The 24,734-nt window shown below is 36.5% G+C and overlaps 2 protein-coding genes across 4 annotated transcripts; both read left to right on the top strand.

The window, feature by feature from the left end:
• The first annotated feature begins 16,808 nt into the window (after positions 1–16,808).
• On the top strand, positions 16,809–23,077 carry LOC6032523. Of its 3 annotated transcripts, none has more exons than XM_038263428.1 (3): positions 16,809–16,993; positions 21,645–22,658; positions 22,870–23,077. In XM_038263428.1, exons 1-3 carry the CDS (start codon positions 16,976–16,978, stop codon positions 23,050–23,052), a joined length of 1,215 nt encoding a protein of 404 aa, XP_038119356.1. In that variant the 5' UTR covers positions 16,809–16,975; the 3' UTR covers positions 23,053–23,077. The 3 variants fall into 3 exon arrangements, with proteins under 3 accessions (XP_038119356.1, XP_038119358.1, XP_038119357.1); XM_038263430.1 differs by having other exon boundaries at positions 22,847–22,966; XM_038263429.1 differs by lacking the exon at positions 16,809–16,993 and adding an exon at positions 17,053–17,079.
• Positions 23,078–23,592: 515 nt separating this feature from the next.
• LOC119770772 lies at positions 23,593–24,168 on the top strand. Its single transcript, XM_038266252.1, has 2 exons — positions 23,593–23,607; positions 23,715–24,168. Exons 1-2 carry the CDS (start codon positions 23,605–23,607, stop codon positions 24,153–24,155), a joined length of 444 nt encoding a protein of 147 aa, XP_038122180.1. The 5' UTR covers positions 23,593–23,604; the 3' UTR covers positions 24,156–24,168.
• Positions 24,169–24,734: the final 566 nt, after the last annotated feature.

Genomic DNA, 24,734 nt, shown 5'->3' with positions numbered 1-24,734 from the left:
TTAGAACGACTGACAGCTGTCAAAAGCTTGATACTACGTGCTCGGAAATCATCTAACAATGGGGGTGAAATGTGAATATCAATTTCTGGAGTTTTTTTTTTTTTGAAAAGGTCCAATAAACCAAATTTTCAGTTTTTGCTTTTTGGGTGTTTTATAATACCCCTGACTCAAGGCGGTTTCAAAAACACCCAAAAAAACAAAAAAAAATAAAATTTGGTTTATTGGACCTTTTAAAAAAAACTCCAGATTTGACAACCGGTTTTGACGTTTGAGTGCTTTTTAATTCGAAATAGTGGCGAAATTCAAATGAACGAATGGGCTCTGTATTGTGGATTGATGTGATAGCTGGATTTTCTTGCATCTTTTCACTGTCGTTCGAAACGGTTGAGAATAGGCCGAGGAGTTCCCAAATGGTGTGAAAAAGTTTCAATCAATGAAAAGTTATGGCTAAAGATTTGGATCTAAAATGACTACCCCAACATCAGGAACATATATTTGACAAATACCAAATAACTGTTGGCAGACTTCTGGTGGAATCGGCAAAAAAAATCGGCAATTTTGTGTAATTTACTGAAATCTAGATGACAAATGTCTTCAAAACCTTTGAAATTAATTTTAGACCGTTGCAAATATTTTTCAAAGTTTATGTCAAAATAAGTTCGAAAAGTCAGAGGGTAAAAGTAGTTCAGTAGTTGTTCGGTAACTGGGCGTTGTTTAACTGGACTGCTTTTTAACTGGGCGCTCTATAACTGGGATGTAGCCCACTTATAAAGCAGACAAACGTCAAAAAACAAACCAAAATGACCGAGGGGTCATAGGATGCAACAATCAAGTGTAATAAATAAAACTTTTTTTTATGTTTTTGTGATATTTTAAGTCACAATTTAAGGAAACTTAAAAAATGCCTCGGAACACAATTTTAGGTAACTTTTGTTTTTTTTTTTATATTTAACTAAGAAAATATAATGCATTGTCCCCTCGGCATTTCCCGTTCAGCTCAGTTAGTGAGCAGCATTCGGTAACTGGGCTAGGTTCTAAGCCCAGTTACCGAACAACTACTGTTTATGCAACAAGGTTTACCGAGTTGGATGAATACGACGAGTGCTGAAAAAATCAAGTTTTGCAACGTGTTTCATACACCATTTTTTGCATTTCCAAAAAAAACAACCTTTGAATCGAATTTTAAGTTAATTGTCTATGTATAAGGCTTTCTAGGCCCAGTGAAAAAAATATAATTTAACCCAAAAATGACGAACTTCTCGTCACAGTGTTCTGATGCAAACAATGATCGAGCTCGAGCTGTCAAAGCCCAGCGAAGTATGTTGGCTGACATATCGGGCGGCCAGTCAAAAAAACAACTAGAAGTCGTCTGACAAAAAACTTTTGCCAGAAAGAGATAGGAAGCCTGATGCAAACAAACGTCCAGCTGTAATGTAAACATACTTTGAATGTGTTGGTAAATTTCTGACTAGAAAGCCTCATTTAGTCAATTTACCGATAAAATCAAAACAATATTGAAGAGTATAACTTTTCGACACAATTGCTGAAAAGTAGAACTAATAGAGAAAAGTAGGCCTTTTCGCCATGCGAGAATAACAAGAAAATTGATTACTTTCACAACGGAAATGCAAAGATTTTTTTTTTCGTTAAGCTTCAAACTTTAACGGAAACAATTGAAATTTCGATGAGAAGGACATAAAAAATCGTAAAAAAAAGCATTTCGTCAATACTTAGATATTTTGATAACAATTCATTGCAAAACAACAAGACTGGGGTATAATCCATAAAAAAAAAACACTTTTTTTCAACCAAATGTCAGAAATATGGCTTGTAATTCCAATTTTGACCAAAATGACAAAGCTTTTGCAAAAAGCTCACGAAATTAGCTTAAATATTATTACAGATTTGGATTAGAAATTGAATTCTCTCCAAGTGACTATGGAAATCTAATTTTAAGTGTTCCATGTTGTCATTTGCCACATGGATTACTCCGTGACGTTGCAACGGAGTGAGATATTGCCAAATTTGACCCTTTTTGGTTTCATCCCGAGCAGACGGATATAACTTTTGAATAACATTTTTTGATATTTGAAAATACTAGGCCAATAACATTTTATGTTATTAATAACATGATTTGTTATACGTCGTTATGATTTTTTCCAGAGCAACATTTGAAAGGGGCGGTACGACATTGCTCTTACGGCCTTTCATTACACGCGTTTAAATGGGACGAAAGGCCGTAAGAGCAATGCCGTACCGCCCCTTTCAAATGTTGCTCCAGTTTTGTTATTTGATTGTTATTGTAATAACAGACTAATAACATTTTCAGTTATTCTTCGAACAAATCTTTGTTATTATTTTTTGTTATTTTAACAACTATTCCGATTATCCCAATAACAGTTGGCGTTATTCTTCCATAACAACAAATGTTATTCCCAAGTTGTTTTGGCTTTCAACCAATATCAGACAAATAACAAATTTTGTTATGATAACATAAACTGTTATCAAACTCTTATGCAAAAATTGATTTTTCAAGAAGATTCCATAACAATTCCTGTTATTTTAACAGTATTTGTTATTGAAATGGTATGGATTTTGTTATTACCGTCTGCCCGGGATACAAATTAATAACTCTTGTTTTCGTTAGGATTAACTTTTGTCATAGTTAATCCAGCTGCTGATGATTGAACCAAAGAACAACAAATTAATATTTAAAATGTTCGACCAATCTGCCAAATCGTGTTGATTGAGTCTTTTATTAAATTTCTATTAGGCCGATGCAAATATTTAAAAAAGTTGTTGTCCCTCGGCCCTGGCCGAGGTCAAAGGGGGAATAAAAATATAAAAATTTAAATAACAAGCCATAGTCTTCACATTTAAATGAAAAAAGTGTTTTAAAATGCATTTTACACTAGTTCAGTTGTTTTGCAATCATTAGTTTTCAAAAAATCTAAGATCTGACAAAAACAAAAATTGTATCGAAAAAAAAGATTTTGCATCGAAAATTTTCAAAAAATCTTAAGATTTTTTAATAAACCCAAACATGCTAAAAATGATTTTAAACGCAGAAGAATGTATTTTAATTTGATTTCAGCTGGTTGCACTTGAATTTTCATTGAAATTTTGAAGTTTATTGTAAAAATATTTTTTGTGCCCCCTGATTTTTCGGGCCAATTTTGAAGGGGGGGATGACAAAAACTTTTAAAAATATTTGTACCAGCCTTATTTTATTTTAAAATTCAAGTATGTTTCAGACATGATTCGCATTTCATTGTAGGAGCGGTCGTGGCTGAATGGTTACGATGTTCGCTTTATAAGCGAATGGTTCTGGGTTCGATACCCATCTGCTCCCAACGAGAAAGTTCTGTACTCATTAAATTTGGAATTAACAGTCTGGATCCGAAGCCTGATTTTTCTGTTACAATCTTATTGGAATTCCATATAAACTGTAACGGGGATTGCAGGCACCGGGTCCTGACTATTAATGAAAAAACTTCAAGCTCACGGCGGGGTTCGATCCCCTGTCCTTAGGATTGGCAAGCAAAATGCTTTCCACTTAACCGTGGAGCATTGGTAGCTTGAGGAGGAGTTAGACTGGTATAGTTGAACCCAAGAATCGGACAAAGAGTCAAATTGAATGCAAGTTGGACATCAGAACTCAAACAAGATTGCATGCAAGATTGCAAGCGCAGTTGAAATTGAATCTGAAAATACCTCGCAATAAATAGCCTGGGCGACTGATAGAATTCATCCAATAAGAGATGAGAAGAATTGAAAGCATTCCCATTAGAAATGGGAACACACGAAAAATTCGAACAACAATGCCAAAGGTCGTTACCACTCGCCCTAGGGTGGCTCCTCAGACCATTCACCTTCCCAAAAAAACCTCCAACTCCAAGCGAAACTTACTTGAGGATACCGTGGAGATTTTCCCTTAATACTCTTAAAAAAGTGGAGCATCAACACTTCCCGTCTTCCAATTCCCTTTCCTTGTCCCTGGTGCGCGGTGGAGATGGGAGCGGCCGGCAATGGACGGCTGCCATGGTGGTGAGAATCTGGTTCAGGTGGAATTGGTTCTATTCCCAATTATCGATTCCTAGGCAACTTGGGCTTAGACAATCATCACATGGTGAAAATCCAGTCTGCAATCCGCTAAAATCACCGTCTCCTAGCGAAGCGAAGCGACATGATTCGCATTTCATTGGATCAAATTATTAAATTTCAACTCTGAGCTATAAGATATATTTCCTGATATCCAAAAACTAAAAAATATTTTTCAACTCTCGCTAATTCACGTCAGAGTTATTCTTCATTTGAATATTTATCTTGAGAGAAAATGTTCATTAAAAGTACGATATGTCCACGCATCCTTCCTCCCCTGTAGATTCTGTGAAATGTAAACACAACGCAGTAGGGCTGGCCGCTTGAATTTTTGTAATACATTTTCGGGTGTTCTTTGATGTACTGCCATATTTGTCCCACATCTGACAGTTCAAAAATAGACAAATCTGGATCTTTTGCAACCGAAAGCATCCAATTTGGTCAATTCTACCAAAAGTTATGAAACAATTGGGGTCAAATGACTACCCGAGCGTTTGAGTGTTAATAATGACAAGAAAAGTGCTTGGCGCGGTAATCTTATCACTTGACTTTCCAACACCATGTTCCATCGGAATGGTTGCGTTTTTGTTAGATAAGATTAGATTTTTAGGAACAAGCATTTAATTTTCTACAAACCGAGACCAAGAAAGAACAACTTAAAACTTTGTAAATTGCAAGCACTTTTTCTCCGTGACAACGTTGTGAAAATATTGCCACTTTTTGGCTATTTTCAAAATAATCTTTATATTCCAGTTTAATTATTGTTTATCAATGTACTTTGATCATGTTTAGTAAAAGAGGAAACTGCCAGAAATGTTATGATTTAAAGGGTTCAAAAAATTTGGGTAAATTAAAATCGTTAAAAAACGTTTCTTGCGTATGAGGCATATTTCTTATTGCTGATGGAATCAGCAGACATTTCAGTGGTCTTATATCGTTATTGTCCGTTTCTCTCGAAGTTACACGCCGCCCGGCATTTCAGAATGTGCCGCAGACAGTGTTGCCAGCAATTTTCTGCAATTTTGGTGCAATAAAAAGCATTCCCGGCAACAATTCCAGGCAATTCGAAGAATAAGATCAACAAAAACAAAACGCACAGTATGGGATTTGACAGCGCGCATTTGCCGGCGCGTCGTTTCGAGGCTGGTATGCCGCGTGTCTTTTTCGGGAATACGCGCAATAATTTGATGAAAACAAGATTTACAGGATCTTATATCAACCCACGTTGGTATCTTATCTAATTGTAACTTTGCCAGATGACTGAAAACGAACATTTCTCTAATTATGTTTTTGATTTACAAATGATAGTTGAAACACACTGAATGCAAAATACTTTCAAACCAAATTATTTGAAACCATTTTACTTCTCACTTATTCCAAAGCTACCAACCAATGCGAATTTAACTTAAACAAAAAACTTACAAAACTTGTAAAGAGCAACTCAATTTAGTAAAACTAAAGCAGCGTAGCTTGTAGAAACAGAACCTCCCCTCCTAATCCAAAGCAAGAAACCAACAAACCACAGTTAGTGATCCTCTCGCAGACTTGCTCAACTCTGCTCGAAAAAAGCGTCAGCGTTAGTAAAGAGCAAAAGTGTAAATAAAACACCAGTCACACAGACCATACCGAAGAATTATTACTTGAATAATGCATGTACTGTAAAAAAAAAGTAAGCTTAGGGGTAAAACAGAGAGCAAAACCAAAATTGTAGTTAAAGAGAGAGAAAAATGAACACTTGCAGTATGATAAAGAAACTCAAAAAAAAAACACAATAAAATACAACAAGCTCAAGTCAGCACTTTTTGATGCGTACTCGCGTAAATTACTCACACAAAAATAAAACACGTGTATTGAAAGTTAGTTTGGCCTCACAGAAAACACAACTCATTTAAAACGAAAAAAAAAAAAAACTCATCAAGCTCACATAAAATAGTGCCAAAGGAAGACGGATCAAACTATCGATTGCAAGTTTTCGAGTTTTATTTGAAATTTTTTACTTTTAGTTAAACGTAATTTTATACTTAGTTGTAAATTCAACTGTTTATTTACCAAAGATTCTCCAAAATGTTTCACGTTTTCAGCTGTGTTATTTTGCTTTCAAAGAATCACAATGTCTTCTTGCAATTTGTTTTAATTATTTTTTAAACTATTAGTTTTAACCTTATTTTTTGAGTAAGTTAACATAAAACACAACAACGGTTGAAAAAGACAACAACAAAAATGGGAATTAACTAGCAGTTAAGAATGATTTGTAAATCGCACAACTGAACATGAAGAAGAAAACCGCTGTTTTTGGAAGAAAAAGAAAAAAACACGATTATATACATACTGCAAATATATAAATATAAAAAAAGTAGTGAAAAACAAGAGTAGAGTATATAAACAGAATGAAAGAAAAGCCGAACATTTAGAACCAATTGCAAAACAATGAAAACAAGAAAAGTTAAAGCATTTTCAGAATACGGAGGCCGGCAAAGATCGAAAAAAATTAAATGTATAAATTCAAACAAGTAGTGGCAGCAAACAAGAGTGAAATATTTGCATTGCAGTTGAAAAAAAAAATAAGGGAAAAACTCACAAAAAACACACACACTCTCACACGCTGTATGTGGAAATCTCAAGTAAACATTAAACAAACAAAAAACAACATACTAGTTTTGGCAGTGAATCTCAACAAAAAATCTATATATATATTATATATTAAATATATATTTATTGGAAAAAATAACAAAAGTAAGATAAGCCCTGCACAGGATGAGCAAGGAAACAAGTCATTGAGAATGAATCTAGTGAAAATTGCTTGAGGCAAGAGGGAAAAAAGAAACCGTTTAAACTTGATCGTTATTTTGGAATGTTGAACTAAACAAAAAAAATGAAGAAACTCTTAAACCAATGTGTAACTCTCACTTTGAAACCCCGTGGCTGCTTCGAAACGAAATCCGGAAGGAAAAAAAAAGTTGTTTATCTCATCCTCCCCCCTAAAACTCACTCACTATGCCAGAAAAAAACATTATTATTAAATTAAGCCACAACAAGGCAAAAGCTCTAGCAAAGAAAAGGGGAGGAAAAAAAACAAAGTGAAATACCCAGTGAATCGATTGAAGAAAAAAACAACACATGATTAGTGAAGGATAGAATAATAAACTGAAAGGAAAATTGAAATAAATTATTGTTTTTAATAAAAATAAATCAGCTTTTTTTGGTTTCATCCTGAAAACTCACGTGATGACGTCTCCTCATATCTCACCTTCACGAAACACTTCGACGGATCGTAAACAAGCTCTGAAAAGGAGAACAAAGCTTACGGCTGGCGTCGCGTGGTTGAGCCGATTTGTGTTGGGCAAATAAAAATTATCTGCTCCAACGACGACGCCATGGTTTTGATAGGATTTCTCAGGAAAGCAAACTTAAACAAACGAAACAGATTCAATCATGAGGAAAATAGGACACAAATAGGGTATAAGACCCTATTTTGGACCTAGTACCTATTTTGGACCTATTTTTATTAATCGAGGTAGTTCAGGCTTTTAAATTACGAATTCACTGAATCCAACCAACAGAAAGTGTAGGCAGGATCGTTTTGTATCTTACCTCTTCCAAAAATGTTAACATTTTTGATTATTTCCGCTTTTTCAGCCACTTTTTCCAATGCCATTCGTATTTCCTACCATTTTCCTAGCACATAGATTAGGTCCAAAAATTCCAGCCTCGTTGCTTATCAGATTTGGCTCGCGACACCTTGATGATTTTTTCTGTTTTGCAATGGCACCAAGCAATTTCGTCCGGTTTCCGAGCAATGTAACTGTTGTTTATTTAATTCTTTCTTGTTTTCCGTCACTAAACCATTGAAATAACTATTCTATTATCGAAAAAAACTCATTTCAAAATATTTTTTCAAATCAGCCGCGTTGGATCAGTTTTTGGAGCTACTTTGCCGTCGGTTCAAGGCTATCACCAACACATGCATAACAAGGTGTTGCCAGTTTTATTTATCAATTTATTTCGATATTTCATTGAAATTGATTGAAATTTTTAATTTAATATTTTGAATTGAATTCCTTTACTGTAATTATTTGAAAGAAATCTATGTTATAAAAAGCAAATGATTAACAGAAACAACGAAAATATGATTTTTATACGATAAAAATGCAAATTGATGATAGAGATTTAGATGATTGTTAGGACCGATTGCAAAGTATCCCAAAATTTAAACTGATTTTGATTTATTTTTTTATTGACATCATTAGGGTATTTTAACCATTAGTGGACCCCCTAGTAGAGCCGAAGCACATTTTTCACAAATTTTCAATATTTTAAGCACTTTTTCATAACCCTTTGTACAAAACAATGAAAACTGAAGTCTTTCGAACAATTTTGACTATTTGTTTCATCAGTTATTTGTTTTTGAGCAGAAAAATAGCCAATTGAAAAAAAAGTTTTTTTTGCCTGTTGTGGACCCCCTTTTCCTATAGTGGACCCGGGTCCATAATCCGATTGTGGACCCGGGTCCACTATAGGCAAACTGTTATTTTTATACCAAATTTAACCGATATTTGATGTTTTGATGCATGGTGTAGGTCTAATGATAGATATAATGAATAAAAGATGGATTTTGCTCACTTTTCATCATAAACAAATATTTTTTGTTAACAAATTTGGCTTTAAACAACAAAAAACCAAACAAACATTTAAACACATTTATTTCCGAAAAAGATCAGAGAAAACGTCTCAAAAACCACTGTAAACATAGAAAGAATTTAAAAAAAGTAATCTTGATGCAAATTTTTCCATATTAATTACATTAATGGTTGACCGATACTAAACAATAGAATTGTTTACAGTTGCTGATAAAACCACGCATGTTTATTGGAAAAAATGTTTTGTTATTGATTTATTATTATAAAATATCATTTCAAACTGCAATTATGGTGCTTCAGTTAAGTACAATTAACTATAGTTTTGATTAATTATAAATTCTTACGGCTTCAGCATTATTGGTACTTTTACCATTAAAACAGCTATATTTATACTCATAATTGAAAAAATATGCGATTAGGTTGATAACCACAAGCATTTATTGTATGTTTTAGAGAAACTTTTGCTTGAATACACAGTTTTCATCATTTTTGAAGGTTTAATTAACAGGGGTCCACTTTTGGAAAAGTTTGGATTTTCGGTGTCCTATATTGGACCCCCATAATTTTTGCTAGAAAATTGCATTTCTTCGCTTTATTTTAGTAAATATCCTTAAACTTACATTACTTCGACTTCCTGAAGTTAAATAATCAGTCAAAAAATGATTGGATGGTTAATTCAATCATAAAATATAAATGCAGTTTTGTTGTGAAAATGCTAGTGGCCATGGCTGATTACAGATGTCGAACTCAAAACACTTATTTTGGTGAAAAGGACAATTCAATGTCAGTCATCATTGTTCTAAATGATGCTGAACATGCCAAATAAAAGATTTGTAGACAACAACATGCTTGAAATTGTGATTTTATTGAATTTTCCATTAAAAACCCTTCAGAGGGTCCACTATAGGAAAGGGGTCCACTAATGGATAACGTACCCTATCACCAATTTAGCCGCAAATATTTTTAATTTTTGCTTCAAAAAATGCAAACTGGCTACCCTGTTGGAATTGAAGGGGAAACGATTGAAAAACCTAAAGGGTCTAGTTCATTAAATCGTCAGCTGTCACCGTGACAGGAGCTGTCAACATCGCTTACGAGTGGTTTTTGAAAAAGTCGTATGAATTAAATTTAAAAAAATCTTTAGTTAGTTTTAAAAAGATCCTAACCGCTAGTTGTAAAGAAATCAATTTTTCGATTAGTTCTCGATCAATTTACGAATTATAAATAAAAAATGCTTTGAATTATCATCTGCACGTCTTTTCAATGCTCTCTTGAATGCTCTCAAAATTTGGTTTGGTTCAGAAAAAAAAATCAAATATGTGTCGGAGATCGTGATGGCTTTTAAGACGTATTGCAAACCAATCAGAGAAATATACATATGGAAAATATATTTTTGTAAGTGTTATCTGATTTTTGCATATTTATCTATATTTTTTTTAAAATACAGGTATAACGATTTTTTTTCACAATTGGCAGCGTTGGTTTATAATAAATTACACTTTTAAATTTTACCGTGTTAATCATGTTAGAAACACAATTAAACCAGCTAGAAAAATAAAAATCTTCAAAAAAAAAAATTAGCATAAGAGGTTAATGCGATGTTAACATTTTGAATTTTATGATTTGAGACATATAGCCGGGTGACTTTGATAGGTTTGATATTTTTCCGCAAAATGAAGAGTAAAAATTGAATACGTACGGAATGGTATGGAATCATACTGACCGTGGTAGAGAAGTGCTCAAGTAACCTCATGAAGAACTTTTCATGAAATTTTGAAAAGTTTAAAAAGTTAGTTAACTATAATTAAGAAAATGTTGATAAATAGCATTATTTTCATCTTCTCAACGTGTCATGACTTTTTCAATGAACATGATTATGAATCGGAAAACGGAATGCATTTTCGGATTCTTCGGACAATCTTCTACTAGGAAAAGGTAAAATAAGTAATATAAATATTATTAAATAACAAGCCTTACCCGACAAACTTCGTTCTGCCTTTTTTCGTTTGTTGACGTTTTTAACATTTTTGCTTATTCAGCCTCCTGTGATCAAAATTTGATTTTACGTAACTTTTCCCATACAATCTGCAGATTTTCCGGAATCGGTTCCAGAGTGGCCAAAGTTGTAACTTTTTGGCGTAAGAACCTTCCTTGGACTTATACGAACCCAACGCAACAAATAGCATCTCGATCCGACGTTCCGTGTTGAATTGATTCGCGTTCGAACAAAACCGTCGAAATTTTTTATATATATAGATATTTGTTTTTGAAACATATTTTAAAAAAATCTCATAATTTTAAGGCATTTCCAGTAAAATTGTCAAAATTGTTTAATTTCTGAAATAAATATTTTCCAAATTATAATCGTGGATAGGCCCTTTGGTTTATCAAACCGAGTTTTTGTAAGTGTGCGTGCTGCCGCCGCACGCCGCAATTCGAGTTGTCCAAATTTCAACCAATCAGAGTGTGGGTCCAAAATAGGTTCAGCGATGTCTCCAAAATACATTCAATAAGTCTAAAAAGCATCAAAAAAATGTTTTACTTGAAATGCTTATTACAATGGAATGGTTAAATTATTTTAAATTTTCAATAGTACACTTTGTTAAGCATAAGTTAAGGCACAAAACAATCCTGAAACGAGCCAAATTAGTTAGACCGTTCCTGAGAACTATGCGAAATATGTTGATGCTTTGCATAGTAGGTCCAAAATAGGGCCATATACCCTACCTATAAGTGTAAAATTCTTTTGTTTGAAATTTATCGTTATTAATTATTCAATGTTTACCTTTTCAGATTTAATTTAAATTTGATACATTCATAGGCTTCTTTTTTCACTTACATCGAAGTCTCCTGAAGAGGAGATTTCCAACATTTTCAGAACGTTGGTATTTTGCCTAAAATTCTATAAATAATTGAAAAGTTAACCAATTTTGTTGATCAATTTTCATACTTTTTTGTTTCATAAGACACCAACATTTCAGCAATTACAATATTATGAGGTTATTTTTTATCTACTTGAAGCAATTCTCAAGCCAAAATGATACCAATCGAACAAAAAAAAACATATCACATTACAAAAGCACCCATTGTTGTTCTGTTTTACCTTCTTCTGTTTATTGAAAGGCGTTGGTGTTTACGACGCGTTTACCGACCGAACTCTGGACTGAAATGATGACGGCGTCTTTGGCGTGTAAAGTCAAGATCAACATGCGCAAAAAAAAAGCTATGGCTGCCGTTACGAGGAGTGGCCTTTTTGGCGCTTGCTGACCTTGACCCGTATTGCCGTGTTTGGGTTGGGTTGGATTTACGTGCGTAAATTTTCTTCGAATGGAATACCCGATTCGAGTGGTAGTTTGACAGTTCGCTCCATAAGGAATACATTGCTTACTACCAATCGCGTCGGGTACTCCATTTTGCATGATGCATGTTTGTTATAGATAACGGATGAACAAAGATTTTACAAAGTACACTTAGTCAGAAAGGCACGCTGTATTCTTACTCTCAAAATATTGTTTACCACAATGTTGCATGAAAATACAGGTGATTTTTTTACATATGGATGTTCATGTCAAATCTACATGAACCTCTGGAGGCTAGGGTGTATCAATTTCCATGTGTACCAATACAATCATACGCCACATCACAAGAATTTCACGTTCAGGTTGCAGCCAATTCACGCAACCCATGCCTGATTGGAATGTATAATTTTCTACTGACTTTTACAGTGTGGGAGTTTGGGGGTGGTTTCTTTTTTTTTGTCATTTAGGAGAAATATACCCATTTTAATCACACTAAGCCGTTCGACCAATTCTCATCACTTTGCCGTTTTCCGCTATTAAATTAATATTTTCAGCTGAATCAATAATGATTAGTTGCTTGCTCACTTTTATTTGAGCTATTTATTATTTTGGAGCAGTCAAAAACACTTCATTTAAGCTGTAATTAATGATCAAAGTGCTGATAGGCCGATAATAGAAATAGGCTGAGAAAGGGTATAGTTCCCCTATGATCTCATGCCGGGAACCGTGGTGTAGGGTAAGCGTGGTTGCCTCTCACCCAGTCGGCTTGGGTTCGATCCCAGACGGTCCCGGTGGCATTTTTCGAGGCGAGATTTGTCTGACCACGCCTTCCGTCGGATGGGGAAGTAAATGTTGGCGCCGGTCTAATCTAAAGGGTTAGGTCGTTAGCTCAGTCCAGGTGTAGGAGTCGTTTCCCTGGGTCCTGCCTCGGTGGAGTCGCTGGTAGGCAGTTGGACTAACAATCCAAAGGTCGTCAGTTCGAATCTCGGGGTGGATGGAAGCTTAGGAGTGAAAAGAGGTTTGCAATTGCCTCAAAAATTAAGCCTCAAACACCTAGTTTCAAGTAGGAATCTCGCAATCAAGAACGCCAAGGCAATGCTGTAGAGCGAATAATATGATTTTTTTTATTACAAGCCTTTATTCGTATATAGAGCTAGTTGCATTCGATAATGACTCTCAGAAGGGTGTTTACATGTATTTGAAATCTTAAATTGTAATATCACATAAACTGCGTTTATTTTTCGTTTTATGTATCAAAAAGCTTATCAAATTTCCTGCATGTTTGATTCAACAGCATCTTCAATATATCTCTCGAGTTCAGCTGATATTTTGATGAAAATAGTATCACAAAAAAATAACACAGAGGAGTCCAACATTTTTGAGCCTGCAGGCCGGTCTGATTTTTGAAAAGCAATTGATTGATGGGCCGACAATAATATTTGATGATAAAAAAGAAACAATGTATGTGCATAAAGAAGTGTTTCAAATAAAATATATGAAACTTAAGTAAAGAAAGTAAGATGCATACAAAAATTGGCAATTTTACATCGAGGTGGAAAAAATGTGTGGTATTACCTCCAAAAATTTACATCTGTTATGAAAAATTTTACATATTCACAAGAATGGAACATTTCCATTCGATCAGTTTTTGCTTTTTTCTACAATGTATTTCTTATCAGACTCAGTCGCCAGCCAGCGACAAGTTAAGACGTGTTTTGCTCGTGTTGTCATCTCGCGTGCTTGGAAGTTTTTGACAGATGGAGGTGGAGGAATCCTCCGAGGAGGAAGATTTTCGTCCCGTCCGCGGGAATCGGAAGCGGAAGAAGTCCAGCGAGGTCACTGGAATCGGCATCGAAGGAGAAAAAGTTGAGAAGACCCTGCTCAACAACAACAAGTTCAGCCCGCTAGCGGATAACAAAAACAACAACAATGCCAGCCCAACAGGAGGAGGGGACGCCCCGGCGGTTCCACCACCCGGCCAGTCGGCAGGTAAACAAAAGCAACCACCTTTGGTGGTGAAGAACACCACGGATTTTTACAAGCTCGTGGCGATAGTGGAAAGTTGTAAACTTGGTTTCAAACCGATTTACAAACTAACCCGATTTGGAACCAAGGTGACCTGCTTCTCTGTCAAAAATTTTGACAAGTTGCAAGAGCTACTCAAAAAGAAGAAAGTGGAATTCTACACCCACGATCGGCGGAGCGAACGAAATCATCGGGTGGTTCTTCGTGGTTTTCCTGATGAACTGAAACCGGACGAGGTCAAGTACCTTCTGAAGAGTGATCTCAAGCTGGACGCGCTGGAGGTGCATATCATCAAGCGGAAGGAAAAGTCCACCGTGGACGAAACTCCGTACATTGTGGTCTTCCCCAAGGGATACACCAATCTGAAGAAGCTCTCTGCAATGAAAGTTGTGGCAAGCACTATCATCCGGTGGGAGGCCTACAGGAACAAGCGGCCGAACGTGACCCAGTGCAGGAACTGCTTGCAGCTGGGTCATGGAACCAGGAACTGTCACCTGAAAGGGAGGTGCAACAACTGCGGGGGTCCCCACAAGACGGACGAGTGCAAAGTCCAAGAAGCCGAGCCGAAGCGGTGTGCCAACTGCTCTGGAGCCCACGGAGCCACGGACCGTAGCTGCCCCAAGCGTGCGGACTTCATCCGGAGGCGCCAGCAGGCGTCGAATCCGAAACCGCCGGCAAGGAAGGTGGAGAAGCAGAGTCCAGCAGTTCCGGCGTTCACGCCGGCGGAGTTCCCTCCGTTGCCGGGTGCAGTCCCGGAAGGAAAATCGAAGGATCGCCCTCGCTCCGCAGGAAGAAGCCAAGGAAGCAGTAGCTCCCGAGACGGTGGAGCCACGAAAGAGGAAGCCGGGGAGGTGCTCTACAGCTCTGCTGAGCTGTGGGGCATTTTCTCCGAGTACATCGGCAGATTCAAAACCTGCAAGACCCGCTTGGACCAAGTAACCCTCGTTAGTTACATGATCTCCAAGTATGGAGTGTAATGAGTTTTTTTATTTTTATTTTATATTTTGATTGTAAACTGATCCTCGGTCCTAACCTGGTCGTAGCACCTTAAAGGACCTAATAAAAATAAGTTATGAATAAAAAATGTATTTCTTATGGGAGAACTGTCCATTCTACCCCTCGAATCCGGTGCTCCATGGAGGTGACATTACATCAAAGATTGCATAAACTTTAATTGTGATTTTTCTGTCAATGGTAATAAAATTCCTTAACATTTAAAACAAAATTAAAAGCATCTTAGGCCTCAGAACATATTTCAAACACAACACAGTCAGCAGGACAACTAGCAAAAAAAGGTAGGCGTCACAACGGCAGTGATGTTGAAAGTAATTAAATAAAATCTCGCTTATTCTTGAGACTTTATTTATTTTTAAAAGTGCTGGGGTTTTTTTGTAAACTTTTAACTTAAATCTTTCTGTTTTTTGTAAGCAGTTTTGTCAAAAAACGGTATTTTTGTACTTCTCCGATGTTTCGGCCTTTATTTGGGGACTTTTAAATTAACTTAAAGTTATCAATCCTTTGTAACTTTTCCAAATTTCCTAAAGTGTCTTCCTTGACCTACTTAACAGTGTAAACTAACAAATTGTTGTATCCAATAAACCAACAAATTACAAAATCAATAAAAACTGTAAAATGTAAAATATTTAAATCAAAACTAATCTGAAAAAATGTCATTCCTTAACAAATTTTAGGTTTATACAAATACTTTTAAAAGCCAATTCAATTTTAAAGATAACGCAGTTGTATATTACTTTAAAGAATTGAAATTAAGTTTTCTTTTGTACATTTTTGTGTGTTGCTTTGCAAAAGGACGCAAAACCCACCGTGACTTCCGACACTTTTTTTTTAAATTGATGAATGTAGATTAGGGTGACAAGGTGCCTGGCTAATACAAGAAATCTAGATAAATATTCTCTTCTAAATTTAATGTTAATTAGCGTTAAAAGACATGGCAATAATCCAATAATTGTCCCATCATGATCAAGTGCCTCACAAACTCAATCCGTTTCTGTTTCAATACGTGGGATGCGCCCCAATGGCGACGCCCGTCCCAGAGGCCAACCTAATCGCGAAATTTAAAAACGAATGTCGACGTCACCGTTTGGGGACAGGTTTTTTGTTCAACAGCTGGCTAAACCCGCTAAGCCTACTTAGACGAAGTTAGGACAACGGGGTTGGCAACGCCTAGGCCGGTGTCGCCGCAGAATCAACGGTTTATTGCGAAATTTGTCCAACTTTGTTTTTTTTTTCTGAGTTGGTCGTTTTGCGAGGGCGTTACACACATGAGCGAAAGTGAGTGTGCACGTTAAACTGTTTTTAGTCAGAATCGTTAAAAAATATAAATATTTTTTATATTCAAAATTATTAAATTTCAATTAGCAGCAACCGAACTTTTGAGTTCGATTTGATTTAGTGTGTAATCCCACCCAGTCTAGGTCAGCTGGTTTGCAGAAGATTTAGCAAAATCTTACTATTACCTCATTCATATTTACCATTTTCACCTCTTCTCGAGGTTTTGTTTTTTTTTCACGAAGGCTGGTCATTCTGTGTTTTCTCAAGCGATGAATATAGGGTAGCTGAATTAATCATTCTCTTTGTCCAGCCACCAAAAAAAAAGTATGAATGAATTTCGTACTTCTCTTCATTTCCATTTTGGAAGGGGGTATCAACAATTTGAGAAGGGGAATCGAGCCGCTGTGAATTTTTGCCCAATGCTTTTGCAGTCGAGTTTTGTTTGCTATTCAAATTCAGTTTATCCGCGAGTGCTGAAATGGACAGTTGAATCGAAGTTTTTGTGTTTTTTTGAGGTTGCGAGTGCCAGTTGGAAATATTTAAAAAGTATTTAAGTGTTGAACAAACTGTGATTATGTGATTTTGAGGAGACTGAAGAAAACACAAAATTTTAGTTATGCAATGGGAGAAACAAAATTGGTTAGTGAAGTGGTCTAGTTCTAGAGATAAAAAAGTGAATTCAAAGAGGTGCCTGGGAATTAATAATTATGTTTCCCAACCTTAAGGTATCTCATAATTATGAGATTACTTTTAACTGTTTTAAGTTTTTGATGTTTCTTTACTAGTTTAGGTGGTACACAGCAATGGCTTAAACTCTTTGATGGATTGGTGGTTAAGAAGTTGAAAAAAAACTACAATAGCTATTTTTCTAATATTAAGAAATCATCATTAAAGTTTCAAAAAAAAACCCTTGGATTACAGTCATCCCACATATTCGGAACGGTTTCCAGATCGGCCAATGTTCAAAAAATCATAGCAAATCGATAATTGAACTTAATGACTCGCTTTTACCTTCATTTGAAAGCTTTTCTTGCGATCTTTCGAATGCTGTATCGAACATCTGCAAATTTTAACTTTTATATGATGTTTTTGAAGAATTACTATGACCCTTGAAATTTACAAATTCGGAACACTTTTTTCTTACGAATGTAAACAAACTTTGGATCTCTCCAGGAGTACATATTTATTGCCAAATAATGACTTCACACACTGAAACCAATGAAACTCAAGCTTTGTGATGTTTTATACATGGTTTGACAACTTTTTTTGTGAAAATATCAGTTAAATTCAGGTGTTCCACAATTGTGGGAGGCACAATAACATCCCACAATTATGAAACAGGCCATTTGGAGGCAGTGTTTTGCTGCTCTGGACAAAATAGTCTTGGAATGAAGTTTTTTGTTCAAAAAGTACTACTTTTACTAGTGAAATAGCAAAAGCATATCCAAATGAAGGTTCTAAAAATAGAAAGATCGACAGAAAAGCTACTTTTGGCATGCTATTGACAAATAATCACAAAAGTGTTCCGAATTTGTGGGTGTTCCGAATATGTGGGATGACTGTACTTAATGGTTCACATTAACAACAAAATTAGGCATGTTGAAGGTCTTTGGATCTATAGATAAAAGATTTTTCGTTATTCACCATTATACAAAATAAAAATCAAATCAATCTCTCAACAACTTGGTCTTTCCAGTCTTTACAGCAAGATTCTAACTTGGTTCTAGGCCAGGGGTGACCAAATTATAGCTCGCGGGCCAATTTTGAATGATCATGTAAAAAAGCCCGTTTGACACTTGTAAAGTGATTTTATACTTTTTCAAAATTTGAATTATTACATTTTTATGCTGATCTTTTTTTGTTTATAAAAATAAGATTAATATTTTGATCCCCATTTTACGACACAAATATTTTGTCCAATAATCATAATAATTCAAACAATTTCACACGTTTCAATTTGAATAAACTAGTCAATATCGTCAAAACTTTCATCAAACATTTTTGGAAATATTTATAACACGTTCGAATTTGACTTTGGTAGAAATCTGTGCTAATTGCAAAAAGTATTTATTTCATTATTAACACCAAAACTCTCAAGCTTGAGAAAAAGGGAGAATTTATATAGAAATTCCCCCCTTTTTCTCGAGCTAGGGAGGTTATGTGTTAATGAGAAGTCATAATTACCCTTTTCATGAAATTACCATCAAATTTACTTTGCACTTAGAAACCTTCCCTCGGGATTCAAACTCATGACAGGTGGATAACGACCATTTGATTCAGGCAGACAAAATGTTGAAATTGGATGAATAAGGCTGATGGAAATATTTTACAAAGGTTTTAATGATTGCATCGAAAAACTAGGAACAAACCTTTTTTTTCAAAAACTTCAAAATATCATGAAAATTTAAGTGCAACTTGCTGCTGATTGTCGTCTGGATGGTTGAAAAAAAAATCAGATAAAATTATTCAAATTTATAAAAGAATATTCTTTTTTTTGTACTGGTAAGTAGTTAATATTAGAAACAATATAATTACTTTACAGCTATTTTATAAAATTAGAAATTTTCAAGATCTAATTGCTCTCAGTGATTTTTTATTAAATTTTGTTTTTTTTTTGAAATTTAATAGAAATAATAGAAAAAAAAAACAATTTTTCTTTATTTTTTTAGGCCTGGAAATCAGTGAAGGGTTTTGAACTCTATGGAAATTTGCCATTTATTACCTGTATTCTGAATATTTTTTAAATTTTTCAAGCAAACGAAATCAGTGAAAAGTTTTTAGCTCTAAATGCTCTCTATAAAAATTTTCCATTTATTACCTGTATTCTATTTTTTTTAAAATTTTCAAGCAATGGAAAACAGTGTGTGTGTCCAATTCCCATAGAGAGCATTTAGAGCTAAAAACTCTTCACTGATTTCCTTTTCTTGAAAAAAAAAATACAGATAATAAATGGCAAATTTCCATAGAGCATTTAGAGCTAAAAACTTTTCACTGATTTCGTTTGCTTGAAAAATTATAAAAATATTTAGAATACAGGTAATAAAATGTCCAATTCCCATAGAGAGCATCATAGAGAGCATTTAGCGCTAAGAACCCTTCACTGATTTCCTTGCCTGAAAAAATAAAGAAAAATTGGTTTTTGCTATTTAATTTCAATAAAACAACATTTAAAAAAATCACTGAGAGCAATCAGATCTTGAAAATTTCTAATTTTAAAAATAGCTGTAAAGTAATAATATTGTTATAATATTAACTAGTATTGTTTCTAATATTAACTACTTATCAGTACAAAAAAAAGAATATTCTTTTATAAATTTGTATAATTTTATCTGAAATTTCTTTAAACCATCCAGACGAGAGCATTTAACATAAAAACTCTCTATGAACATTCTGCTATACAGTCATCCCACATATTCGGAACGGTTTCCAGATCGGCCAATGTTCAAAAAATCATAGCAAATCGATAATTGAACTTAATGACTCGCTTTTACCTTCATTTGAAAGCTTTTCTTGCGATCTTTCGAATGCTGTATCGAACATCTGCAAATTTTAACTTTTATATGATGTTTTTGAAGAATTACTATGACCCTTGAAATTTACAAATTCGGAACACTTTTTTCTTACGAATGTAAACAAACTTTGGATCTCTCCAGGAGTACATATTTATTGCCAAATAATGACTTCACACACTGAAACCAATGAAACTCAAGCTTTGTGATGTTTTATACATGGTTTGACAACTTTTTTTGTGAAAATATCAGTTAAATTCAGGTTTTCCACAATTGTGGGAGGCACAATAACATCCCACAATTATGAAACAGGCCATTTGGAGGCAGTATTTTGCTGCTCTGGACAAAATAGTCTTGGAATGAAGTTTTTTGTTCAAAAAGTACTACTTTTACTAGTGAAATAGCAAGATAATGTCCAAATAAAGGTTCTAAAAATAGTAAGGTCGACTGAAAAGCTACTTTTGGCATGCTATTGACAAATTATCATAAAAGTGTTCCGAATTTGTGGGTGTACCGTATATGAGGGATGACTGTACTACCCAGTCAAATCAATCCGAATTCTGAAACGGAATCTAATTAGAATCTTATACAAATTCCGTTTCAAACGCAACAACCGGTTCGAACACGGAACCGGTTGTTGCGTTTGAAACGGAATTTGTATACGATTCTAATTAGATTCCGTTTCAGGATTCGGATTGATTTGACTGGGTAGTTTTCACTTCAGACGATCTCTACCAAACATATTTCATATTACCTGTGCCTACGATGCGGTCGCTTTGTGTTTGTCTCAAGCAGTATTTATTATAAAAATAGTTTTTATTTTTTATTTCGGTATCTATTGAAGATAGAGCTTTGGTTTCTTTGAGAGAGTTGTTCATTTTTGGTAGTTGAGCAACTTTGTCGAAAACAAAAATATTCTATACCTTGTACCTTCTTTTTTTCTGGTTTTGCACAACTAAAATCAATCAAATTGTAATGACGCCTGAGACAATAATATAGAACCTTTTGGTACCAGCAACTTTCTAGAACATGTCAACTTTCTGAAACTTATCGTTTTTGAGGTAAATGCAATTTAATTTTAATATTCCCCATACAGAGTAATATCTACCATACAGAGCAGGTAAGGAGTTTTTATTGAGCCTATAGAGCTCGATGCGCCTCTGCTTTATAGTACTCAAAGCTTCAAAACTTCACCATTATTCGGAAAATCCATTTCCACATTATTTAAACAAACAATATTTAGAGAATTTTATTCACAGGATAAACCATCCTATTTTTTTTTTTAACAAATATTTCAATAAGGCTTCATCCATAAAGTACGTCCCGCTAAAATCAGCCAAAATTTACCCCCCCCCTCCCCCCCTTTGTCACGCTTTTCCTATACTTATAACATGCAATGTCACACTTGCTCAGATCCTCCCTCCCCCCTAGAGCGTGACATACTTTATGGATGACGCCTAATAGTTTTACTAATTCCAATTGCAATCATTGAAATTTGGACTATTTCGAATAATTTTCTAGCAAATATTCCGAATTAACAGCATTGGTGGATTTAAATATTTTGTCTAAATTGGATTATTTTTGACAAAAATAAAATTGATCAAATGCAAAAATGCGAAACTGTTTTCGTATTTTGTTGCTCAGTGACATAAAGATCTGATTTAACCTCGGCTGTTGAAATATGGTGGACCTAACACAAAATTCACATGTTTTTATTTTACTTTTTAGTATGTACCTACAACTCAAAAAAACTAATAATTTAAAAATGCCCGTTTTTCCAGCTCCACATACTTCTACTAGGTCTATGCTGCCAAATTTCCAACGGCGGACGCATCTCCTTCCCGGACAGTTCCGGCCGTTCCGCCGAGCCTAGCTCCCGCTCAACCTCCACCTCCTCTCGTCAATCCGAGTTCGAGGGCCGCAGCATCCGCGGCGGTTCCGCTCAAAGCCACCTCCGGCCGGAGTACAGCCGCTACAACGTTTACGAGCACGAGCAGAACGACTTCCGACCACCGTCGACGACAACGCCACATCCGTACGGCAGCACCACACGGCAGGTGTACAACCCGAACGCCTTCTTCAATCGACTTCCGCCGTCCAAGAATGACGAACCGATTCAGGCGGAAGAAGAGGACGACTATGACGAGGAGGAGGACGGGGTGATTTTGGGCACGGAACCGCCTCCGTCGTCGGAGGGACCTTCGGCGGATTACATCAGTGGGGGGAGTAACGGTGCCAGGCCGGTGGCCTTCAACAACCTGTTCTACGGGCTTCACAACGACAAGTTTGCCGGATTTGGGAACCTGTTTGGGGAGGATCGACGCAAGCACAGATACAAGTTCAAACGGCGAAGACCCGGCCAGCCGTGCATTCCGTACGATCTGTTCCTGAACAAGCTGCGGAGTGGCCGCGACTTCTACGGGAACCGGATCGATCCGAAGACGTTGATTCCACCGCTGAACCTGGTGCTGGCCGACGTGAACTACTTCGCGCCGCATAATAACTACAACGGCAATGGAGGAGGTAGTTACGCCTCGGACACGGCTTCGGACAGTACCGGAAGTAATGGTGGAGCAGTGTTCAATAACCACTTCTACGATGCCGTCGGAGGTTATCCCTGCACCGGGGGTTACCAGAAACCTCATCGACCGCATGGAGGACCACTTGGGTTCTTCGGACAGGGAGGTCTCTTCGACTGGACCTCATCGGCTGACAATATCCAAAGCGATGAGGGTGGCGGGTCGTCCAACAAACCTGCAGTGGTGTTCAACCTGAACGATGCCATTGATTCGGTGGTAAGTTGTCTTCATAGAGATGAAACGACGGGGGTCGCTCTTGGTTCGTGTCTTTGTAATGCTAATCAAATTGTAGGGTGGGAGTCTCAGCTAAAGATAGCTTTCCAAGACACAAACCAGGGATGACCTACATCTTTCAACCTCCATATTTATTTCCCCCTTTTTTAAACCCTTCAAATTAACCGTAGATTAAACTGTTCTCCCCCTCAAGGCCACCAACTGGAGACCGGGTGAAAGCTTCCAGATGATGATGAAGGTGATTGCGGAGTTTATCTCGTCGGTGGCGGGCGGTGGGGGCGCCCTGCCGATCGCGGATGCCGGCGGGGCGTTGGTCGATGCGGTTGACACGGTGCGCAATGTCAACAAGGAGTTTGTTAGTTTATTTTCGGGATAGTGTTGAAAAAAGTTTTTGAAAAGTAATAGTTTCCAGCGATTTTGTAATAAAATATCACAATTCATCAAAAATTGAGTCTACTCTGTTGATTTGTCCGTCATCAAAGATCTTGGAGGTTCGACTCTTTCTTTTTTTGTAAATCTACAAAAAAATATCTTTTGCTTAATCTAAAAACGCTTGTCATTCTCTGTCCACGATTTCATAACTCAATTTCCGCAGAAACTTACTCGAGATTTAAAAATATTTACACAGCAGCGTGACAAAACACAAAAACCCCGACACGAAACTTCCGAAACAGTTAGATGACGTGCGCGCACTCAACTCTACTCTGCAAAGGTCATCACGCTGCACCACCGCCTAACGTCAACTTTCGCGCCACTGTTGTCTATGTTTTGCATTGGTGCGATGTGCTCCGCAACCCTAAACATGGCCCGGGGTACGCGTTATCGGCCCTTTGCTACCTTCAACCAGTATCCCGCCAGAATGCCGTAACGGCTGACCTAGGTTCCAGCTCTCGTTGACTTCCGCTTTATCGGGAAGTTCTTCCGCACAATGGTTTGTAGATTGGCATATGATTGTTGTAAACACTGTCATCGAATTCGAAAACAATTCGGAAACCCATGCTTACAATAACTCAATAGATCAAAACCCTTTCGTTCCAGCACCGATTCCGTGTGACCCAGCTGAACATTATCCTGACCTCAATCCTTCTGCAACTACTCCCCAACGTCAACTGCGCCAAGGTGACCTGGCCGGCGCTCGAAATCCAGTCGGACAACTTCTTCGACCCGCTGATGACGTCCTTCTCCAAGTTTCCCTTCCACGACATCTACGAAACCCCGTCGGATTGCCTTCTCTGTGGCCAGAACAGCCACCAGCAACAGTCACGCGTCCCGTCGACCAAATCCTTCCGCGAGTGGACCAAACAGATCCAGCAAAGCGTGGACACCAGCACCGAGGAGGGTCGTAGCAGGCTGTGCGATTTCCTGGCGATGTTTCCCGTTGGAAGGGGTGGCGATGAAAAGCTTGGCCCCGGTGGAAGGAGACGGTTCTTGCCGCTCAAGCTGAGAAAGCTGCTCAAGTACTGCAGTGCAAATCATTGAGCTTGCTGGAATAAATTTGGAGCTGGTTGGCGGTGTGACGTGAAGATGGCGAGCGTTTGTTGTGATTGATGAGAAAGCTAACCAAATGTTGAATGCAAGGTTGCGTGCAAGATGTTATTGATTGTGACAGTTTGTGATGGTTGGCAAAGTTGTTTTCGATTGAGATGAATCATGAAACCAGGTTTCAAAAAATGCTACAATATCCGATTTGCCTTTTTTTTGAAATCTCAGGCTTGAAAGGGTTATGGGCCTTAACGATACATTTTTTGAACCATAGTGAGTGATGGTTTAAAATCTGGATTTGTATGGGACTTTGGATAATCGAATCATGAACAATTTTTTTGTTTGTTATTTTCTTATTTTTAACATTGAATTAGTGTTCTGCGACCCAATTTAAGTCACCTATTGCCTTTTATATCGAAAATGCATTTTTTCCAATATTTCATCTCTGCCATATTGGCCATCTTGGATTTAGTATTCTTGCTCATTTTAAAGTAGTTTATGGGCCAAACTCAAGCTCGACAATCAAATAGGCAAATAGGCAATGATTTAAAAATAAAATGTAATAGAATAATTTTT

This window comes from Culex quinquefasciatus, chromosome 3 (genome assembly GCF_015732765.1).
Source record: "Culex quinquefasciatus strain JHB chromosome 3, VPISU_Cqui_1.0_pri_paternal, whole genome shotgun sequence".
Classification (NCBI taxonomy): domain Eukaryota; kingdom Metazoa; phylum Arthropoda; class Insecta; order Diptera; family Culicidae; genus Culex; species Culex quinquefasciatus.
This window is presented reverse-complemented; position numbering and strand designations above follow the sequence as displayed.

Bases quoted from the DNA above. Each gene is read 5' to 3' on its own strand.
- LOC6032523 (XM_038263428.1), top strand. The intron at 22,659-22,869 runs GTAAGTTGTCTT...CTCCCCCTCAAG, and splicing joins ACGATGCCATTGATTCGGTG to GCCACCAACTGGAGACCGGG.